The 24522-nt window shown below is 39.6% G+C and overlaps 1 protein-coding gene across 4 annotated transcripts in view; it reads right to left on the bottom strand.

The window, feature by feature from the left end:
• fat3a (FAT atypical cadherin 3a) overlaps positions 1-24522 on the bottom strand; it is a 111302-nt gene that overhangs the window by 20997 nt on the left and 65783 nt on the right. For 2 of the 4 annotated variants that reach the window (XM_056756492.1, XM_056756494.1), the window contains exons 5-13: positions 19843-19904; positions 18505-18822; positions 17859-18072; positions 16619-16687; positions 13510-13649; positions 11664-11939; positions 10455-10665; positions 5714-9823; positions 392-588 (exon numbers count right to left, since the gene is read on the bottom strand). In XM_056756492.1, coding sequence (XP_056612470.1) covers positions 392-588; positions 5714-9823; positions 10455-10665; positions 11664-11939; positions 13510-13649; positions 16619-16687; positions 17859-18072; positions 18505-18822; positions 19843-19904 — 5597 coding nt within the window. The remainder of the gene's footprint in view (positions 1-391; positions 589-5713; positions 9824-10454; positions 10666-11663; positions 11940-13509; positions 13650-16618; positions 16688-17858; positions 18073-18504; positions 18823-19842; positions 19905-24522) is intronic. The other 2 variants (XM_056756493.1, XM_056756495.1) reach the window with 1 other exon arrangement.

The following is a 24522-nucleotide window of genomic DNA, read 5'->3' as shown; positions in this document are numbered from 1 at the left end:
TTTATTTAATACAATCAAATGTATATTTAACTCTAATATTAATATTTATTAAAAGAATCTTTATTGAATCTTGAATTCTTCTGGCCAAGATAATCATATAGTGAACATTTTAAGGCATCATGACATGTTGAAACATCACTGTTCATGTGTGTTTAAGAATGCAGTCTAGTCAGCTAACTAGAATTGTCCTGTATAAAGACTGACCTAATTCACAACTTGACCTGATTTTAACAAGGCAGGGTGCCGTAGGAGGACTCATTAGTTCTGGATTTTTCCAGTAATCGTTCGTGTTCACCGTCTAGATTTGCTAACTCAGCTATCCCTGCAGACCATAAATATATTTTTTTGTATTACACAAGGCGAAGAAACAAACTCTGAAACGTTTACTGACCGGATCACAGACAGGACTGTTGTCGTTCGTATCAGTCACCGTAACTTCCACGGTTGCCGTGGAGACGTGAAGTCCATCCGTCGCCGTGACGTTGATCGAGTATAGGTCTCTCTCCTCCCGGTCTAACGGACGCTTGACGTACAGCTTCCATTCTCCCTGCACCAGCCCCAGGGCAAACACACCACCTAGATTTCCTCCTACAGACACACAAAAGACACGGACAGTTAGACTCTCAACAGTGTGTGACAATTTAAGTAGCAATAAAATCCACCACTGACTGTAACACACCAGCAGCCAAAACATACAATACAGACACATTTACAATAACATCCATGTTATAGATGCTTTAATTCAGAGTGACTCACAAATGAGAGCGCATTTAATAATTTGATGACAATGAGTGGACTACAAAAGCACAATTTTTTTTGACATGCAGGAGCACTTTCATGTTTGCACTTATTGTATGTCTTTTGTTTTATGTTTAATGCTTTTGCTATAATGTAAGTACACAATCATGCCAATAAAGTCTCTTGAAATTGCATTACTATGTTGGGGGGTCACATGGTCTCTCCACATTGTACTGTAGGATTTAAAGGATCGCACACACACAGAGGATCATCTGGATATCTTCATAATCTCCATTAGTGAAGGTGATGATGGGGTCACTAGTATAAATTGTCAAAATCAGTTCTTTATATTCACATTTAAACGATCCCTCAATTAGGTGAATAACACAACATGACCATCCTAATGAATCACACGAGTGAATCTGCACCTTCCGCACAACTCTACCCCACTCGTTATCACCAAAAACCAGCAAAGAGAGAGAGTGCAAGCGAGCAAGGGAGAGAGAGGGATGAAATGGAAACTACTCTATAATCAAAGCTGCCCACTTTGACAGGCATCCAATTACTGTACTCTCATAGTACACACACACACACACACAGCCTTATTTATCCAATAAAGAACATCATTTAACTCAGCTGGGAGCTGATAACACACACCAGCTTCTAACAGACTTTTATTATGATATACAAAAACTGTGAGTTATGCGTCGTATAACTAATTTATAAAACAAGATTGTACTTTTAAAAGGTATGTGGACATTTACGAATTGGCCCGACTTTTATTATGAAAAACAAAAACTATTGGCGATACAAATAAAAATCTATCAATGCTAAAAACTGCGAGTTATGGTTTGTAAAACTTCTTTATAAAACATGATTGTACTTACAAAATGTATTTGGACATTTAAGAATTGGCCAGACTTTTATTATGAAATACAAAAACTATTGGCGATACACATAAAAATCTATCAAAGCTAAAAACTGAGAGTTATTCTTCGTAAAACTTCCTTATAAACATGATTGTTCTTTCAAAATGTATTTGGACATTTAAGAATTGGCCAGACTTTTATTATGAAATACAAAAACTATTGGCGATACAAATAAAAATCTATCAAAGCTAAAAACTGAGAGTTATTCTTCGTAAAACTTCTTTATAAAACATGATTGTGTTTTCAAAATGTATTTGGACATTTACGAATTGGCCAGACTTTTATTATGAAATACAAAAACTATTGGCGATACAAATAAAAATCTATCAATGCTAAAAACTGCGAGTTATGGTTTGTAAAACTTCTTTATAAAACATGATTGTACTTACAAAATGTATTTGGACATTTAAGAATTGGCCAGACTTTTATTATGAAATACAAAAACTATTGGCGATACACATAAAAATCTATCAAAGCTAAAAACTGAGAGTTATTCTTCGTAAAACTTCCTTATAAACATGATTGTTCTTTCAAAATGTATTTGGACATTTAAGAATTGGCCAGACTTTTATTATGAAATACAAAAACTATTGGCGATACAAATAAAAATCTATCAAAGCTAAAAACTGAGAGTTATTCTTCGTAAAACTTCTTTATAAAACATGATTGTGTTTTCAAAATGTATTTGGACATTTACGAATTGGCCAGACTTTTATTATGAAATACAAAAAAGTATTGGCGATACACTTAAAAATCGATCAAAGCTAAAAACTGCGAGCTATGCCTCGTAAACTTCCTTATAAAACATGAAACCATCCAAATCAATAATATCTTGTAACTCAATAAAAACAAACTGATGGGTTTTAACAAATGAACACCAGACAATTAGCTTTTGTACGATAACCATTTATCTTTGAGACACAATAACATGAAAAGCTTTTAAGATTTCACAAGACTGAAATTTAGTAAAGTAATTATCTATCAACAAAGCTTTGATGTAAGACATTTCCTTTATGATCCTTTAAACATCTCATCAAAGAAGCTCTAAATAAATGCACAAATAATCGTTTTAACTACTCAAAAGTAGCTATTTGGACAGCAGTAAGATGATATTACCCACAATGCCTCTTGATTGAGGAGAATAAGCACGATTATGAAGCTGAAATTGTTCTGTATATTTGTGTGTCTGTATGATTTTCATTCCCTCAGGTGTGTATTATGAGTCTGTGTATAGCTCAATGAGCCGGTTTGTGCCGCTGGGCTGAGAGAAGAATATTAGTCTAACATTTGTGTTTGTCTGAGAGGAACTAGAGGATTTAAATGATCTTAGCGAGAGAGAGAGGGCGAATGTCATGTTAAAAGTCAATTTATATGTATTTGATTATTTGTCTTATTTTATCCTATAATACCTTATTGTTTGTTGTTATTGTGGTGTTGTAAAGTTCTTGTCTTTTCACTTTGGGAAAAATAAACTTCACTATTATAAAGCATATTTCATTCTTTGTAGTCCACTACGTTACATAAATACATGTTAACATGATTTTTTACCTTTAATACTTACAGACATAAAAAAACAGTACAAAAAAGCCCCCCAAAATACAACTAAAAAAGTAAAAAGTGGTTTATCCTTCTCAATTGGATTTCACCAAACACCAAACAATAATGATCAAAAATTAATCTTAATTTGAAGGGAAAATGCAACGTTTCTTAAACAATTTCAACAAATTCCCACCAAAAGTTAAAAGATCATGCGTTAGTCTATAATAATATTAATAGATCAAAATATTACATTTTACTAGTTTTACAAATACAGCTTCTAAACTCCTTCTCAAAACATTTGTATAATTTTTTTCCATTGTGGTATTAGCGTTTTTATTTTGACATCTTTTCACGTATTTAAAGCCACAAAGAAACATTTTCATTGTAAAAAAAATCACGTTTAAATTACTAAAACCTAAATAAATTAACCTTTCACAATGCATAAATGCCAAAAAAAGAGTCTCTAATTGTGAAAAAAGCACAACTTCTAGCATTGTCAGAATTAATCAAAGATTAAAAAAGCGAGCGAGAGAGAGAGAGAGAGAGAGAAAGAGAGAGAGAGAGAGAGAGAGAGAGAGAGAGAGAAAGAGAGAGAGAGAGAGAGAGAGAGAATGGCAGATCACATGCCAACTTTACACAACTCAAGTGTTTGTCAGATATGTCCTGTAATTTACCTAACAACCCGAGTTTTGTGTTTGTGTGCTGTTCGAGGTAAATCTTGTTAAAAAATACTGCACCTACCGATGGCAGGGCAGTCTAAATCACGATCACAGTAAAGGTTGAGCTTAATGGAAATTCAGTTCCAGCCAGAGAGAGTGTTTCCGTGTGTGTGAAGAGCCATGAATTATAGAACAAGGCAGCTTCCTAATTCAATGTTATGAGTTTCTGAGCAGCTAATTTACAAGCGTGCTGCACGGGAGCTCGCGTGAGGCGTGTACGTGTGTGCAATCTGTTTCTTGTCACTCATAGAGGTGTTCGACACCACCTGAATAAAAAAGCGGACAAGAGTCGCTGATAAAAAGCGGGAATGTACTTTGCCCTTTTGAAAGATGCTTTCCACCTAAACTTCCACTTGCTGAAATGTCACAGTTTTATCGCTCTTCTGCGCCGGGCGCTTTTGCAAATCACAGATTTCCGCACGTACAACAGTTTGAATAACATCGGTAACGTTACGCTTCTGCCCTAAAAACCCAAGCAAGCAGCTCTAAAGAGAGAAATCCATTATGAGGAAAGAATGAACGAGGTGTAATTACCGTGGACTTCTGACATGCCATAATAGCATTCGGCATTAATTCTCGCTTGCTTCGTAAAATCAGGTCACATTTACATTTTCAGCATGCAGATATATAATACATAAAGGCGACGGAAGGAGGGATGCAGGTGCGAGAGAATGCAGGTTTTCATTTTAAAACCTATAAAAGCTGGGCTGGTGTAACAGCCTGCAGTCTTCTGGAAGGCTTTTTACTATGGCGATGTGAATTTGCTCTAAATCAAACACGAGCACAAGAGAGGCCTGGTACTGATGCTGGGTGATGGGGTCTGACTCACAGTCAATTCATCCCAAATGTGTTCGATGGGGTTTGTGCAAGTCAGACATTCACTCTCACACAAGACTCTGTAAATCTTTCTGTACTTCTCTATGTGCACAGATCAGAAAAGATCCTGCTTAGTCTTTTTGTCTACATTGCAAAATAATGACTTTGTTTTTTCCTCAGATAATTGATCTGGCATGTGCGTGTACTAGTCGAACAGCAACGGGCACATTTTTGCACGGATAGGTTACTAAAAAATTGTATTTGTTCATAACTTACTCACACTCATAATTTCATTTCAAACCTGTGTGACTTTCTTTCTTCGGTAGAACAGAAAAAAAATATATCTTGAAGAATGCGTTCCATTGACCTCCATTGTACACAAAACCAGAGATACATTTCTGAAAATATCCTACCGGTTTTGAAATACATGAAAAATTATAAAAGTGAGAGTTTATATTTCTGGGTAAACTAGCCCTTAATGAAAATCTTACTCAATATTTGTGTCTTGTATTCTAAAAAATTTGCAAAAAAATCTCAAATTTACTTGAGAACTAAATCACTTGAGATAGTCTTGTTTATCTAAAAAAATACAAAAATTAAAAGTGATTAAGTTTATGCTTAAAACAAAGTTGGGGTAAAAATATGTTTTATTCAGTAAGCTTCAACTTTTTATCTGGCAGATATTTTAGCCAGTTTAAAGCATGAACTCAATTTTTTTTTTTTTATTCATATTAAAAATATTTTAATTCTTTGAGACTTTATACACTTATATTCAATATAAATAGCTTGAGGACAGGTCAAAAGTAAATATCTTTTTATAAATATTTATTTTAAGGGTTCTTCGATATTTTTACTAGAAATCACAATAAACACATTAAAACAAGACCTTTTAAGCATTTTTAAGTCTCTGAAGTAACAAAACTGCATATTAAAAACACATATACTTTAAAACACACAATTTGTTGTTCTTACCTGTGATGTGATAGGTGACTTGGCGGTTTCCAGGTGAGCTGTCATTGTCACGTGTGTTCAACACCGCCACCACTTCACCAGGTGCATCGCTCTCTCGAACACTGCCATAGTAACGGGGCTGAAGGAACTGTGGGATGTTGTCGTTAGAATCGCTCACTGCTATGGTTACAGTTGTCGAAGACGACTGGCTGGCAGGGTCACCGAGGTCAAACGCCCAGACTGTTAGACTATGGGCGGGGCTCTGTTCATGGTCCAGCCCTTTCAGCGTTGAAATCCAACCAGAGCTGCTGTCAATGGTAAAGTAGGCTCCGTGTTCCTCAATATCCTCACCCATAGAGCCACCCAGCAACCCCGGCGGCGCAAGACTGTAGGTCACCTGACCGTTAGCCGCCCAATCAGAATCCGAAGCTCGTACTTGCAGAATCCGGGTCCCGGGGGAAAGACCCTCAGTGACGGATGTTTCATAAGCATCCGACTCGAATGCAGGTTTGTTGTCATTGATGTCTTGAACTTTGACCTCTACATCAACAGCAGACACGGAATCCAACTGTCCTTGTTGCAAGGCCGCAAGCACTTTAAAATGATAGACGGGGGTCAGCTCTCGATCCAGAACTTTGTCTAGTTTGATCATGCCACTTTCTTTATCCACAACGAACACTGCATCACTGTTGCTCGCTGGGGTCTGTCCAATCGCAGCTGAGAAGCTTACAGGTAGGGAGGCGTGGCTTATGGAGGTGTGTAGATGCACAGCCCCAATCGGAGACCCGATGGGCGTGTCCTCGAGCACAGTAAAGGAGAATTGAGGCTGGCTGAAGGCAGGGATGTGGGCGTCGGCTGACAGGACATGTATGTAGACAGACACAAGGGAATGTTTGACGGGTGCACCCCCGTCAGAGGCTTTAACAAAAAAGGACAGCACTGATCCAAGTAGGGATGCAAAATTGCCCTTTGTGACAACCCAACCACTGTCTGGGTCGATATCTAAAAGCTCAGTTACTTGCAGACTGGCCTCGCTGTACAGACTGTAACTCACTTGTCCATTTGCGCCCTGATCTGCATCCCAAGCCTGCACTTGGGTCACGAGCGTACCCAATTCAACACCAGCCCGCACACTAGCGTGGTACTCCGAGGCTCCAAACAGCGGCGTGTTGTCATTCTCATCCAATATAGTGACTCGCACGCTGCAATACCCAGAGCGCCCGCCAGCATCCACAGCTGCAACAGACAGCACTATGTCATCCCTCTCTTCACGGTCAAGTTTCTCCAAAGTCGTGATTTGTCCGTTTCCATCGATGCTGAACAAATCTCGTGCTGCATCTGAAAGCACGATGTACCTCACATCTCCATACGGACCTGGATCTGCATCCTGCGCCCTGATCGCGATAACCTTCGAGCCCGCAGGCGTGTTCTCCCTCAAGTCTGCTTCGTACAATCCCTGTGTGAACTGCGGGGCGTGCAGATTGGCTCTTTCCACTCGAATGTGCACTTGGGCTGTGGTGGTAAACACTCCGTCCGAAACGCTCACGTTCAGGGTGACGGCGGAAGGCATGCGTTGGGCGCGCCGCTGCCCGCTCAGGGTGAGGACGCCGGATGGCGCGTGCAGCTGAAACAGCATTCTCTCATTTCCAGATACAAGGCCATACTGCAAATGCTCAGCATCGGAACGGTCTGCGTCCGATGCTTGCACGCAGGTGACAAAGTGCCCTTTGGGTGCCAATTCATTCACAGAGGCCTCATAAAGGAGTTGGTTGAACACGGGTGCATTGTCATTTGTGTCTGTGACATCTACAGTGACCCAGACTTCACTGCTCAGAGGCGGAAAGCCATTGTCTGTCGCCTTGACGAGGAAAACGTAACGCTGGATGGTTTCGTGGTCTAGAGAGCGGGCGGTCAGAATTAACCCGCTGCTGCTGTCGATGTGAAAGTGCTCAGTGCTGTTGTTTCGGTCAGGTATGATTTGATATCGCACGTCTGCATTTTTCTCTGAGTCGCCGTCTGTTGTGAGCACCTGCAGCGCTGGGGTTCCAATCATTACAGATTCCGAAATTACAGCTTTGTATGATGGTTGCTCAAACACGGGAGGATTATCATTGACATCTAAAACAGTGACTTCGACATCGACTTCGGCACGAGCACCTGTGAGGCAGTCAGTGGCTCTGACGATGAGATGGTGTGCTGTGCCGGTCTCGTAGTCAAGGGCCGCTATGACGCTGATGACCCCCGTGTCAAATCCGATGGAAAAGAGTGTGCCCGGGTCGCCGTGGGTGATCGTGTAGAGGACACTTTGGCCATCAGGGCTGCTGGCATTTATGCCCAGAATGGGAGTCCATACTGGTACATCTTCACTCACTTTTACTGAGTAGAAGGGTCGGTCAAACACTGGCATTGCTCTGTTTACCACTGTAACCGGAAACGTGACTGTAGAGGACAGAGACGGAGTGCCCATGTCACGTGCCAACACCAAAACTTGATATTCCACACTGGAGAGATCCGCTTCAAAAGATCTCCTCAGGCGAAGTTCACCGCTCACACGATCCATCTCAAAATGTCCAAGCTCATCCTGGAGAAAGTAGTTGACCTCTCCATTTTCCGCTTTGTCACGGTCAACAGCGGTGACTCGAAATATCACAGTTCCTGGAGTGGCTTCGACTTGCACCGCTGCATAATATGGCAAGCCAACGAAAACCGGAGCGTTGTCGTTTACATCCGTGACTCGAACTTTAACCAGTGCCCTCGCGACACGAAGGCGGTCTTCCTCACGGCCCGCCTGCACAAGCAATCCATACTCTTCTTTCTCCTCTCTGTCGAGTGGGACTCCAACGGTCTCGATGGCGCCGGACGTCGGTTTGATACGGAATTTGCCACCGGCGTTCAGCAACGTGTACCGCAGGGGTTCGTTGAGTTTGTTTCCCAGTGCCGTCACCACAGCCACTGTTGTCACGTTGCCGTTGTTCTCCACTATGTTGGCATGGTAGACATTGTGGGTAAAAGCCAAGGCGCTGTCCAAAGCCTCATGTACCAGGATGGTGACTAGAGCTGAACTGGAGAAGCGTCCGTCAGACACGCGGACATTAAACCTGAATCGTTCTTTGCTAAATGAACTGTTCCTTACTATCAAGAGTCCAGTCTTTGGCTCTATACTGAAATGTTCCAAGCTGCCGTCCGTCAACGAGTAGGTGAGCTCTGACTTTCCGCTTCCATCAGGGTCGGTGGCGGAAACCTGTAGGGCCTCCACGCCTTCGTATGTCGGCAGCAAAAGGACGGCTTCATAAGAATCTTGGGAAAATTTAGGAGGGCAGTCGTTGACGTCCTGTACCTCGATTGTTACTTCGGCGGGCCGCTCGGCCGAGAGCTGCGGAAGTCCGCTGTCTCTGACATTAACGTGAAAACGAAGCATAGGTGTGGTTTCGTGGTCGAGCGGAGCGATTGTCCGGATAGATCCAGTGCCAGCATCTACAGTGAAAAAACGTCTGGCTGATTCCTCCATGATTTGATAAACCAACAGTGCATTGTGGTTACGGTCGGCGTCCGTCGCACGGATGACCAGAGGTTGTTCTTCATCGCTCTTCACAACGCTGTTGAGCCCCGTCCCTTCGCTGATGCTACCGTGGTACCGCAGTTGCTGGAACACTGGAGCGTTGTCGTTCTGATCGAGAATGTTAACGGTTACTGTAGCATTAGAAGCTTGACCCGCCATGTTGCTAGAGGTGACTGTAAGCACGTATGACGAGATTGTCTCAAAGTCCAGTGATTTCTGCGTAGTGATCACTCCACTGTACTGGTTAATGCGGAACGTCCGGTCGCTGTTGCCGTGGCGAATGTCGTAGGTTAGTGTGGAGAGGCTGAGGGCGTTCACTGTGATTACTGAAGTTCCTATGGCAACACCTTCAGCAACCTCCGCCTGATATTCACTTTGAGGAAACTTGGGAGCAGCATTATCAGACAGGGTGACAGCAATTCGGACAATGACTGTTGAAGACAACGCTGGGGATCCATTATCAGTTGCTTTGACGGATAAGACGTAGTGACCGATGTTGGAGACGTCTAGCTCTCGAGCCAGTGAGATGATGCCCAAAACAGGATCAACACGAAAAGTGTTTCCTGCGTTTCCTGAGAGAAAGAAAGACAAATCAATTAAAATGCTTCAAAACATTTTTGATGTAAACATAAAATAAAATAATAAGTTTAAAATAAATATTTTTAAATAATAATAGTCATCAAAACTAACAAAAACGGAATGAATTATGTGATGACCAAAAATGTTCAATCTAAACACTGAATCATATTTCTTGAAACTATGCATAATTTTTATAAAACTTTTGTAAAATAAAAAACAATTTACATTTAATTTAAATTAAATTAAATTAATAAAAAAAAAGTTTTATTATTTTTTTTTTTTAATTACATAAAATTGCTTACTTTAATTAATAAATAATATATATATTTATAATAATAAAACATCAAACTATAATTAGATCTGGATGAATTATGTAATGACAATTTTTTTTAAATCAAAAGACTGAATGTTGTTCATTGGTAAAACTGAATTGAAGAACGTCTCATGATGGCATGAACTAATTAAAATCAGACATTAAAAAATTTACATAAAAAATAACAAAACATTAGCCCAATTCACATATCACTTAAACTAATTGCAAGTATTTAAGCATAACACTAAGTTTTTTTAAATAATACATTTTAAATGTGTGTTCAGGTTTCGACTGGTTGTGCGTTTGTGTACCTGAGTCAATACTGTAAGTGATCTGAGCGTTCTGGCCCTTGTCCTTATCGAGTGCTGTTACCATGAGAACAGCGGATCCGAGAGCAGCCGATTCATACACCTGTCCATCATACATCCCCATTGTGAACTGAGGGGTGTGGTCATTCACGTCCTCCACACCGATCAGCACGCGAGCAAGACTGCGTCGATAGGGGAACTCTTGATCCTTCACCTATTGAATGAAAGATGGATGGAAAAACAGAGAGAGGCAGAAACAAAAATTAATTCACCCGTCTGAGATAGACAGCGATATCAAACGCAAACAGACAGCAACACACACAGAGTGGATAACATCTCTCTCTCTCTCTCTGGATTATAATAACAAATTTTATCAGTTTGCCGGCTGCAAGACTATCCGTGAGCTTATTAGATATGACACTGACTGTCTGTCACTCTTGTCAGGGGAGTGCGGAAACAAGGACTGATACAGATCAGATCAATAATTAGATCACAGTAGAGGAACGACGCAGGTGCGGACGACATTAAACTAGTGACGGTTGCCAAAGCACAAGGAGAGAGCGCGTGTTACTGTCATACCTGCACTCAAGCATGGAGAACGAGAGATCGAGAAAGAGAGAGAGAGAAACAAACACCTTGATCTGCTCAATCTATCTACACAAACAGTGCTTTTTATTTTCCATGCCTGTTTAAAGTGTCATTTTTTTAATATTTAGATATATTTACATATTTTATTATTATTTTTCTTACCTGCACTAAAGCATGGAGAATGAGAGAGAGACAAACAAACCCCTTGATCTGCTCAATCTATCCACACATACAGTGTTCGTTTCTTTTACGAGCCTGTTTAAAATGTCATTTTTTTATATTTAGATATAATTATTTATATTTACATATTTTATTTATTCTTTTTTTACACCGTAGTGTTTGTAAGTACACAAAACCACACCTATAAATTACTTTTAAACTGAAATTAAATAGGGGGAGAGAGAGAGAATAATAAAATAAACAAATTATATATGTTTTTAAATAATTATAAAATAAAATCATTGCTAAAATAAACATACAACAAACAATAAAAAAATATAATAATTAAATTAACAAATCAATATAATATTGTATATTTATATATATATAAATAAACTGAAAATAAAACAATAATAATATATGATTATATATTGATTATATATATTATATTCATTAGTGAAATACCATGACGGTGACAATGTGCTGCGTTCGGCTTTCGTGATCGAGCCTGCGTGCCGTGTAGATGACTCCGCTGTTGGGGTCGATGCGGAACAAGCGCAAGCTGCTGGGGTCAACGCTGCTCTGAAGGCTAAAGGTCAAGCGGTGGCGCTCGTCGCGGTCAGACGCCAGCACCTGAACCACTTCGGTATCCGGAGGCGTGTCCTCCGCGATGGTGATGTCATAAGTGGGCTGGGAAAAAACGGGCGCGTTGTCGTTGTTGTCCATAACGGTAATGTGGACCTGCGGAAACACACCCGCAGGGATGAACTTCAAACCTTTAATGTGTGAAAACCGCTCTGTCAAGAAACATTAACGTGAGCAAGAAAATGCGGAATGCAAGGAATGGGCTTTTTATAAAACAGCAACAAGAAACTCAAGTGTAATGAAAACCAACGTTCATCTGAGATGAAAGTATTTATTTTGGATGAACTAATTTTGATCAAATCAATGTAACACATAGCAGTCGTGTCGCAAATAAAAGTTTTATGTTTATCTCTATGATTGACATTTGAAACGTATCATAGAAATGTAAAACAAAAACAGACACAGATAATCGTTTAATAACTTGTATTTTTAGACACGCTGAGCATATACATGTGTGTATGAGATCAAACTGTGTCGGATGATCTAATTATAAAGTAATAACAGACGTGTACTTCCGTCTCGTACTAGCCCTTGTGGAGACACGCTGAGCTCCATCTGCATGTGTGAGTGTGTCACCGACGGTGAATGAATGTGTGTTTGTGTCTATGAACGTAAGCAATAGAGCGAGCTTTGTAAATAAAGAACTCTTAAGGAAGAATACAATCTCTTTCCTCTTTCCCATTTGTCCCTTCTCTGACCCTCCCTCCGGCTGTCAGAAGTCTTTCTTCATGAATTTGTGTCTTTTAATTTGTTTGGTTGAATAAATGAGCCTTCGAGTTTCTGTTTGTGCGCATGCGTGAGTATATATCCTTATATTTCGTCTACATTCGCACTGGTTACCCTACTATCACACGGATGCCCCAGTGGTTTCTACCTTTGAAGATAAATGAACCATTCATTAATAACGTTTGTTCTCTCAAGTTTATTCTCTTTTCCAGGATCGAGCATCCTTTACACTCACCGAATGAACCGTATCCATGGTGATGAAGCTATTAATCCGAGAGGACTCTGGCATAAGGGATAACCAATGCAAACGCTGACAGACGTTATCAATCAAACACTCGACGTACTTGTCATCAATCATCAACCAAACAGATGCTGTCAACACCGAAGCCCTGTTTCAAAACCTAATGAGATGCTTACCTAGGGCATTATCAATACAAAAGCTGCTCCAAAACTTAAAAATGTGGTGTATTAAAAAAATGAAAATAAATGTTTTTTACGAATTTGAAAAAGGTTTACTTTTCTTTAAACTGTGTGAGGTGCGCCTATGTAGTACACTTGAAATGAGTCCCTTATAGACGTCTTGGGATGATGTAAACAATGCTAGTTCAATGCAGGTAGAGAAGAACTTCCCGTGTAAGTTACAAAAACATTTGAATATTTTTTTTATAATCGATAAAAAATGCTCAGCAAATATCTTCAAGAATAAAATACATTTAAGATTTTAAAAATAATAAAAACTGAAACCGGAAGTGCATCTGGATCAGTGTTTACATCTTGCAAAGGGGTCTATAGTGTTTTATATCGGTTAGGATGGTGTCTTATAGACTGCCTATGTAGACCGCAGACAGCAAGGGAGCTCTCTAGGTTTCAAAACAGAGACATTATAGATCCTGTATACTTTTGTGTCTGTGAAACTGTGTTTGATCAACTGTGTGTTTACCTGAGTGTATGCTACATTTGTTCCGTCCGTGACCTCCACACTGAGGTTATAAAACGATCTCTGCTCGGCGTCCAGAGGTTTGGCGATGACAATGGTGCCTAAACCCTTCTCAACGTCAAACGTGCTGTCTATGTCTCCGCCTTTTTCAGAGAGAAAACATGATTAAACACTTTTCAATCGCAGTTCCTTCAAAAACGAGGGGACACACACAAATATGCTGGCATCAGAGTTTGAAATTCACTCGGCTGAAATACCAGTGTGCTCCATATGGAGGCGCTAAAGTGTTAACAGAAGCAGTGAAAGGGTTTTCTTATCTTACCTCGTCTTTGTGTACAACACATACACAACAAATGCACACGCAACACACACATTTAATGGATAATATGCACACAGGCACACTTAAAATCCACACAAACGTAGGCAACACACACAAAATAGGCCTACGATATATGCAAACAGAAACAAACACACGTCGTCCTGATACATAATCTGATCAAATCTAAGGAGTCAAAAATTGGTTCTTTTAAGGATAACGTTTCATCTTTAAATTCCTGCGCATCACACACAAACACACGCTGTTCATATATTCTGAATTAACTCAAATCACAGATTAGTTTTGTGAGATGTAGATTGAAATTCAACTTGACGTCTATCGTCACAGCTCTCAAGACTCATTTGCATTTCTGCATATTGCATCTTGGCACATCGCAACACGTGAAAACCCCTGACATCAAAACCGTTATATCTTGGTATAGTGGTATATATGACGAGCAGAGCAAAACAAAAACAAAGTGCTGTTTCACTTCCTACCAACACTGTTGAAGCCACACTTGGAAAATCGAATTACAAGACCGGAACTAAGTGTTGAAAAAATAAAGACTTGAATTTCTTTCCTTTTCACACACAAAGCTCTCATGTGGCTTCAGAATATGAGCTAACAATGTCCAGATTGTTTTTATGGTACTTTTCATGCATCACGTGAGAGGAGAATGTTTGGGGGAACGATTTCTTCAAGTGTCGTCTCAGCATGTTCGAACCCTGTGTGTGTGAACCGAAGTGTGTTTGGCAGGGTGGTAACACACACTTGTTCTACCCAGCGTGCATAAATCATCATGTGCCCGCCTGTAGCTTTAACACCTGGCAGAGGCGTGCAAAACACACACTTTCATCAGCATCCACCCTCTCTGTCCTCAGACACACTCTCTCGTCGAAGTCGCTAACCCAGGCTTGACCCCTGACCTCTCTCCACTCTCGATTGGCAGTTTAATGACGCGTTTAATCAGGCCGTCGATGATAAGGCTGGGTCAACGACTGCCAGAAGGGTTTTGGGTTCCTCATAAAACAAATGCTAAATCTCCTCCACACACTCATATGATACATGCTGTAAAAACGATTAAACGTCTAAATGAAACACACGATTATCAACATTACACATACAGTATAGGATTGACTCAAGGTACCCGTCCCCAAACTCAAACCACATCCAAACACGGTTGAGCAGCACAGCACAACACCAGTGGATGATGGGAAAGCAGAGCTAGCTGATGGTAAAACAGTAACAGAGCAATTGCAGTTCTGCTGAACTTTAATAGAAAGAGACAGAGAGAGATTATATATACATAGACAGACAGAGAAGGAAAACATAAAAGAGACAAGAAAAGAGAGAGAGAGCGAGAGAGACAAGTACAAACACTACGTAATTTTACTCTAATGTTTGTACTTATTGTATGTCGTTTGTTAGGCCTATATGTTCAATGCTTTGCCAATATTTAAAGAACACGCAATCATGGCAATAAAGTGCCTTGAAAATGACATTTGAGAGAGAGAGAGAGAGAGAGAGAGAGCGAGAGCGAGAGAGAGAGGTAGAGTATGAGACACAGGGTATATACAGAAATAATGGAGCTAAATTTAATACTTTTGAAGACCCTTATTAAGACTCTTTCCATTCATTTTAAGACCTCATCGCCACTTCAAGTTTTTATCGGTAACATTGGCGACACTTAAACTTACATTTACTAAATACTGATTGTAAGATAGCAAAACTAAACAGTCTTATTTTGACGGTTATTCCCAGAGACGGCCCTCGGCCATGGTTCCAACTCTTTATCCTCTAACCATTCGCACGAAAATGTGCATTTCCCAATTAGTCAACGATGTTGTTTAAAGGGGTCATATGGCGCGAATACGTGTTTTTCTGTGTGTTTGGTGTGTTATAAGTTGCCCATGTATGTATTAGACACGTAAAATAGAAAAAATGAAAGCGTCAAAAAGATGCTTTCTTTCTAAAAGTGAATGCTCACCCAGACCTGCCTGAAATGCCTCGTGTAACCACACGCCCACAAATCTACATCAGTTCCTAGTATGATTTGACTAAGACCACCCAAATGTATACACAAGTGAAGTGGGTGTATCTGTCAGTATAATTGCTTTCGAACCTGATGTTCCAAAAATGCCGTTACATTCCCTTCATACCCTTGCAGTATTTGACCAATAACTACACATTGGTTAACTGTCCAATCGTAGCACACCTCGCTTTTCAGAGCGATGAGCTTTGTAAAAATCTGCGCGTTTAGAGAGGCGGAGCAAAGAGGAGATACAAACATGCACGATATGTGCAAAATAACTTAAATTGTGTATACATATTGCATTACATTTAAAAAGACGTTAATATTTGCTTTAGCCGTGTCATATGACCCCTTTAACAATGGGGTGCAAATGAGCCTTCCACTATTCGCCTACACATTGATTAAAATTCAGGTAAAATTCAGCATATGACCAAAAAATTTAACATTTTAATACTTTTTATGGGCCTTCATTTTCTCAAAAAAAATTTATCAACTTGTAATACTTATTAAGACCCCGCGGACACCCTGGAGACAGAGAGAGAGAGAGAGAGAAAAGAAATTAGAGACGGTCTGAGAGACAGACAGGCAGAGTAAAAAGAGCTAGAGAGAGAGAGAGAGAGACAGGTTGGCACAGAAATAGAGAGAGACAGAGGAGAGATCACAGACTGAAAAGGACGGTGAGAAAACACAGACAAAAAAAGTACAGAGAAAGTGACAGTAGGCTAGTAGTTAGAAAGAGAGTTCGGCTGAACTGGGAAAGATACCTTCTGTAGAACAGTTCCTGCCACAAGCGGTCTGGAGAATATAGAACATCTCACGGAAGGAGCGTGGACCTTCCCACACGAAGCATTTAGAGAAAGAGAGAGAGTGAGAAAGAGAATGGACGACAGTATACAGAATGATGTGAGTGTTGGTGAAAGAGAAAAGAAATGAACGAAAGAACAAAGAGGACAACAAGAAAAACGGGAGGACTGCGAGAAAGTGTGTGTGACTTCAGAGAAAGAGGAGAAAAGGACGTAAAGTAGCGAAAGAGTGCAGAGCAGGTGCTGCTAAAGCAAACAGAAGGTATCTGAACACCAAACACATGCATGATGCATTCTGGGATACGTCTTTTGTTAAAGACTCTCCCACAGCCTACCATTGTAAGAACTACAGGAAGTCCACAAGGAAGCGTAACTTTAACATTACTGTGTAATTTTCTCAGTTTCAGTAAATTATGCTTGATAAACGTTATAGAATGAATTATAATACATAATGAATTCTAATATCATGTTCAGTATAATATAATATAATATTAAAACAATATATAATATAATATATTGCATGATTAAGATTTATTTGGGTTTTCAAGCGACAAAGTAGTTTTTAATAATCAATTATTTAATAATTTAATCCGTATTAATCAATGAATCTTATACAAACCTTATATCACCATAGATACTGACAGCCACAAGCAATCGCCATGGTGACCGTGGGATGTTAAAGGATAGCAACACAATGCCACAACTCATGCAGTGATCATAATCCCAACAACAAGCATTCCAAACGACTGTAATCCGAAACATACTTTAATCTGTGATCCATATCATAAAACTAAACTGTAATCTCTATTTGCAATAAATCAAAAATTCCAATATTAATCAGTGCATACAGATTTTTTTTGTGATATGAATATGAAATATGAATCTATAGCTACTAGGGATGTACATTTCCTAAATAATTTGAATCGATTATCATTAAAGTTATCGATCAATTCACCGATTAATCATAAATATAACAAAACGTATATGAGAAAATAATAAACTAACAATCAATTATTTATTGCGAACATCCCTTATAGCTATAAAATATTTTTTTCCCTAATCCCCGATTATAAAACCAAGACATGTCTGTTTTTGTTATCTTTAGTACTACCAATTTAATCTTAATCCTAAAAATCCCCATTCATAGTAATTCCACTTCCTGCGCTTCATTAACTGCAGCAAATCCCGTGCGTTAACTCACCTGTGATGTCAAACCACAAGGAGGCGGAGCCCTGCATCTGAGCAGACACCACCCCAACGATGTCTGCAACTTTGTCGGTTTCCATGACAGTGAAGTTGTAAAGCTGCTCGTCGAAGGCCAGAAGAACGGGGCTGGGCGGAGGCCGGCGAATCCACTCGATGTGCAGCCGAGCCGTCGCCCACCGCTGAGGACGCCCGTTATCAACTGCCTTTACCTGTGGTCAGGATTGAAAGTTCACGGATCATGAGGACAGAAAATACTCCAGTCAGCGTTTTAATAACTTAACTACGAATGAGAACTCAATGCATCGTGTATTGACCTTTGTGCGAAATGTAAACAAAAAGAGCAAACCGTTACGAGCAAATACACGTAAAATGTCAGCCGTCTCATTAAAAACACTGAGTGGATATATTTGCTGTATAAGAACGGAACTGTTATCCCCGAAATCACACTTCGAGATAAATATGTGACAAGAGATATTTAATATACCAAACATGCTAAAAAAAGGAACTCGTACCTTGACGTCAACTATTTTAGAGAGCTTTAGCTCAGTTTTACCGCATTGAAATGAAAGCCACCGTTTATTTGTCACAATCTCGCGTATGGCCTATTCAGTATCGCCAACCATAGGTCAAAGGTGACTCACGGTTAGAATGTCATAGGTTCCAGCTGTGAACTGTTTTTTGGGTGACGAAACGACTCCCGTTTTGGCATCGATGATGAACTTGCCGTCCTCGTTGCCGTCGACGATGCTGTAGGAGAGTTCGGCGTTGGCGCCCTGGTCCTGGTCGTAGGCAAACACGCGATATATGGGAGCGCCTCGCTGCTTACGGGTGCGCTCGGGTAATCGTACCTGATACACCTTCTCGGGAAATGTGGGTTTGTTATCGTTGACATCCAGAACTTGAATCACAACCCACACGGTGGTTTGTCTGGGAGAGGAACCGCCATCCGACACGGTAACCTGCACACACGCAAGCAAATCAATGACAAGACGTGAAATTATTGCACAATTTCTTTTCTTGAGAAATCATTTCCTGGTTTTTTTCTGTGAAGCAATGAAAAAGTGACCAATATCTTAAGTTAAAAATAGCAAACGCTTGCTTTACAGTATGCAAGTTATGGATCGACAAAAGAAAAGTATTCCTCTAAACTCATTTTCGGCTTCATTTTTCTCTGTGTAGAATGGAGTTATGTGTCATATTCATTTCTCTCTCCCATTCCCTCTTTCTGACATTTTATCCATTTCTATTTTTCATTAGAAAACAAGCCCATCGATCCTCCACCAATCAGCTCGGGAGCACGTGGCCGCGGGCCAATCGGGGGGACTGCGACAAACTGCGAAGGCATATTTAAATGATATTATTAAAAAGACACGGTGTGTGCCATCCATCTCAGGAGGAACAACAGAACGATTAATTAAATTCATTTGATTCATTTCCTTTAGCAGCTACAGACTGATGCTCCACGACTGTACAAATACAATCCGTCTGTCTGGGAGAAATAGAAATAATACGATAATATAACAGATGAGAAGGCTAAGTGGAGAAAATGAGGGAGAGAGAAAAGAGGGGCAACGAATGAAAAAAAGCAGGGCGGTGGTGGAAAATGAGAGAGGTGTGAAATGTTTGGGCGTCAAGGGATCGCATGGTGAATAGGTAACAACGCGAGTTACACAAGGACAAGTTTGTTCTTAAAACGCGAAATCTAATTATCACAAACGTGCAAAACACCTACTCAGAAAGACTCAAAACTTATTTGCATTCTCTCGCGTTGTAAAGCGCGCACAGAACAGCAGAGGTGTGCACGTATGAATTTCAAGCAGACACGTGACAGGATCTAAAGGACTCAACACATTCCAGAGTGTATTTGAAGTGAAAATTGTCTGCGTTTTCTCAACGCTCATGACATTGATCTGTAATCTTGTGGTGACACAAATTAACACATGAGACACATGATGCGTGTACGGGAGTGTGTCTCTCACCTCCAGGACGTGCTCTGCCTGCTGTTCGCGATCCAACTTCCGGGAGGTTGTGCTAATCAGACCTGCAAAAAAAAGAAAAATCACACTTTTAAAAAGATCTATTAAACACACAGTAATATATTTTCAAATCTCAAATATTTATAGACAGTCTTCAATATGTATATGAACGCACAAATGTAGACTGAAGTTAACTTCCGTTCTGATTGTTAGTCTGTATGACTAACTATTTATATTTAATTTATATTCTTATTCATTAATTTTAGTATTTAATTGAATAAATTGAATCTGTCTATATATAATAAGCGTTACAGACCGTTTCATTGGACGCGAGCACGCCTGCCCCCAGTTAACTTCATGATTGTGTTTGGATAGTATTTACTAATATAACTATTTAAATTTAATTTAATGCATGTTAAAATTTATTTGTATTATTGTTTTACTGTATAATAATTGAATTAAACAAATGATTTGATCTTCATTTTAATAAATAAACAATTTGATGAATGGGTCCTGAAATTCGTTCGCATTTAGCCAAGTTTAGCCAAGTAACGGATTGTTATCAGAATTAATCTACAGGCGCTCTGTTGTTTGTGAATGTGTACCGGAAGTCCAGTTGGGGTCGCAAAATTGCGCATGTGCAGTAACGCTTGTTTTGGTTGTTAAGATGAAACCGTCCATCCATAGGTTTATATAAAACATTATTAAGGAATTTTTGTTCAAATAAAAACAAAAAATATAAAAATATTTCAGTAACACTTTACAATAAGGTTGTATTTGTTAACATTAGTAAAAAAATTAGCTAACATTAACTGAGCAGTATTGTTTTTTAGTGTTTATCAGTCTTAGTAAATGTTATTGCCAATACAGTTGTTCATATAAGTTCTTTGTCCAATAACAAATGTTAACAGACACAACTTTGATTTTAAAGATGTATCAGCAAATTTACATGAACAAAGATTAATAATTGCTGTAAAGTTCATGCTAGCTAATGTAGGAAATATTTCTGAATTGCATTTTACTAGAATTGTAGTACACTTGACCCGTCTGGCAGGTCAAATTTCTCTGGATCCTTCAGCAATTTTTCTATTCAGGCATATTTAGGATGCCTCATCGGTGACCCGTATCCATGGGGTCAGGGTTTGCCTGGTTTTATCATTGACAGCCATTCACAATAGGAGTGAATAATTATTTTAATTATATTGTATAAGCAACATTATGTGTTGTTATTATTTTATAATAACACACACTGCTTTTAAAAGCATGAAATAGAATTTCTGCTACAAGTTTTAATCTACATCGATCAGTCACAGTCCTATGCCTCAGATGGTTGGCTAAAACAGAACATAATGTAAAAGAGGGGGTTTTGAATCAAGTCTCAACGGCGCGCGGCACTCAGACTGTGAGAAACAAAAAACGGAAGGGGAAAACAAAAGAGAAATAGGAGGGAGAGGAGGGGTGATGGGGGGCAAACAAAAAAGACAAAAAGTTGGTCTCTGTCTATGACATCATACCTGTAACACACACACACACACACACACACACAGTCCATTTGAGGCCCCCATCAGACATTCGGTCCCACATGAATAGTTTACTGGTTCCATCAGGCTTAAACTCAGGTCGTAACGTCTATGGACTTCTGATCCAATCGTCATGGCAACCAAAGGATCCGTTACACAATTACTGCTCTGGACCCAAGAACCGCAGTGTGTATGTGTGTGGGAACGCAAGTCAGCATTTAGGGAAAATGGATGGATTAGAGCTCTAACGTTGGATGCTGACACACACACACAATGGAAAGAAAGTTCTTCACAAGCATAATTCAACAGCCACATAAACACTCACAACACTTTCTGACCTTATTCTAACCAACAAAAATGGATTTGATAAGGAGGGTTTCTTTGTATATGGAGTGTGTGTGTATGGCTAATGAACAGCTGCGTTCATTGGAATTAGCATATTAATTAAGACAAGTGATTACATGCAATTAACTAAAATTGCAATAACACCACCAGTATACAATATACAGACAGCATACCTACACAGGCCAGTTCTCTCTTCTGCTTAAAATATGCATGAGCCATCCCTCCAGTGTTATCGTTTTAATCGCCACACGGCCACTTTATTTGTCCTTGTGTGTGTGTTTCTACATGTTTGTATAAACTTTGGTCATTAAAGGGCTGAACACATAAGGTCACGCATTCCCAAGAAGCTCATTATGAATAAAAATAACAACGAAAGTCGCCATTTTTGCATGTGTGTGTAAGGCTGCAGGTGGAAAACTGGCCCATACACACCCTGTGTTTGTTGAATACAAACAAAAGAAGATAAAACAGGCTCACACACGACGCATCTATAAATCAGCAATGGCCTAAAGATGACAAATTTTGGTAGAGAGACACAAGGAGGAAACACAGAGGAAGAGATCCATGTTGGTTTTTCTAAACCTCACTCATATATTAGTGAGAAAAATCTGTTTACTGTAGCGAGCTCCTGAATAACAACACATCTGTTCAATGGTGCAGATGCAAATAATCCACGTTAAAGGGACAGATCACGGCAAAATAAAACTCTTATTCACCATTTACTCATCCTCATGTCATTTTAAACCGGTATGACTTTCATTTGTCTGCACAAGACAAAAGAAGATATTTTGAAGAACGTTTAAAACGAAACAACATTGACTTCCATTGTATGAATACAAAACAAGAGTGACATTTCTCAAAATATCTTCGTTTGTGTATTACAGAAGAAAGAGTTATATACAGGTTGTGAACAATATGAGGATGAATTGATGATGGGAGAAATTTTCTTTTTGGGTGAACCGTCCCTTTAAGGATGTGAGATGCATGCGCTTACAATGTGTTGGCCAGCCACGTGCACCTGCACCACACTTGTGTAATATTTTAGACCTGATACATTACAGGTATAACGTGGATCTTTATTAAAGTTGTTGTAAGAGGACGTTGTGATGATGAGATGTTACTCCCCTACGGACAATTCGCGGAAATAAAGCTTTTGACAAACCTCTGGAAGCAGCTTTATTATTGCAATTGGCCATAATAGAGGATAATCAAAATAATTTGACGATCATTATGACGGTCATTTAAACATCCGATTCTGTACCCGCCGTAGTGTATGCGGAGAAGTCCAGTCATTGATCCCAATGCAGAGGCACTAATTCAGGAACAGTCCAACTCAAGTGTTTACTTCGGCACATGTATAGTGCTTACTCGAGCTGAGGCATAGACAGAGCAAGCTATTCTTAGAGTCTTTCATCATGAGAGGAGTGAGAGAGAGACACTGCCGAGGAGGATGTTGAGGAGATGCAGAGGGTAAACTAGAAAGAGATAGAAGCATACGGAACGGCTTGTGAAGGAGAGAATGGGAAGATGAAATGAGGGAGGAGAGGACGGGGATAAGAAAGGGTGAGGAGGGACTGGGCGTGGAGGTGATGAGGAGCGTTAAAAACCTATGAATGTGTAAAAGCCAGTGCTAACATTCAGAGGTGCAAATTACTGCTGAGACAAGCAGAAGAGAGAGAGAGGGAGGGAGAGAGAGAAAGAGAGATGAAAAAGGATGAGATGAATGAGACGTTTTCAAGACTTTAAAGCTGAAAGCATCATCCATCCATGCATTTTTCATCCAATCTTTCCTACATTCACGCATTTTATCCATCCATCATTCCATCCGTTTATTTTTGTATTTTTTTTACTCTCCCTCTATCCTTACATTCTTACATCCACCCAACGCTCACATTCATGCATTTTACATCGTTCCAACTATTCATCCATATCATCTATGCATTCTTTTATTTATCCATCCATCGCTTCATCCAATCCTCCATCCTTCCCATCTATGCAATAGCTTATCCAACCAACAAACCATTCATTCCATTATGCATTCTTTCATTCATCCATCCCTATTTATGCATTCCCTTTTTCTTTTCTTTTCATCAATCCATCACACATTCATTTCACCCTCCATCCATGCATTCTTTTTCCCATCCATCCTTCTGTCCAACCATGTGATCTTTTTTTATTTATTCTCATCCATTCATTCATCCATCCTATCTTTTATTTATACATTTTTATCCATCCATCCATGCATTCTTCAATCCATCCATCCATCCAACAATGCAATCTTTCATCCATTCATCTATCCATACATTCTTCAATACATCTATGCATTTTTTCATCCATCCATTCGTCAAACCATGTGATCTTTAATTTATTCATCCGGATCTCTCCATCCATCCATTCGTTTATCCATCCATGTATTCATTCATCCATCCAACCAACCAACCAACCAACCAACCAACCAACCATGCAATCTCTATTTATTCATCCTCATCCCTCCATCCATACATTAGTTTATCCATCCATGCTTTCTTCGATCCATCCATGCATTCTTTCTTTCTTTCTTTCATCCAACCATCCATCCATCCATCCAAACAACCAACCAACCAACCATGCAATCTTTATTTATTCCTCCTCATCCTTCTATCCATCCATTTATGCATTCTTCCATCCATTCAAACAACCAACCAACCAACCATGCAATCTTTATTTATTCATCCTCATCCCTCCATCCAGGCATTCTTTCATCCGTCCATCCATCCATCAATGCATTCTTCCATCCATCCATTCCTCGATGCATCCATCCAACCGACCATGCAATCTT

This window comes from Triplophysa dalaica, chromosome 9 (genome assembly GCF_015846415.1).
Source record: "Triplophysa dalaica isolate WHDGS20190420 chromosome 9, ASM1584641v1, whole genome shotgun sequence".
NCBI classification, from domain to species: domain Eukaryota; kingdom Metazoa; phylum Chordata; class Actinopteri; order Cypriniformes; family Nemacheilidae; genus Triplophysa; species Triplophysa dalaica.
This window is presented reverse-complemented; position numbering and strand designations above follow the sequence as displayed.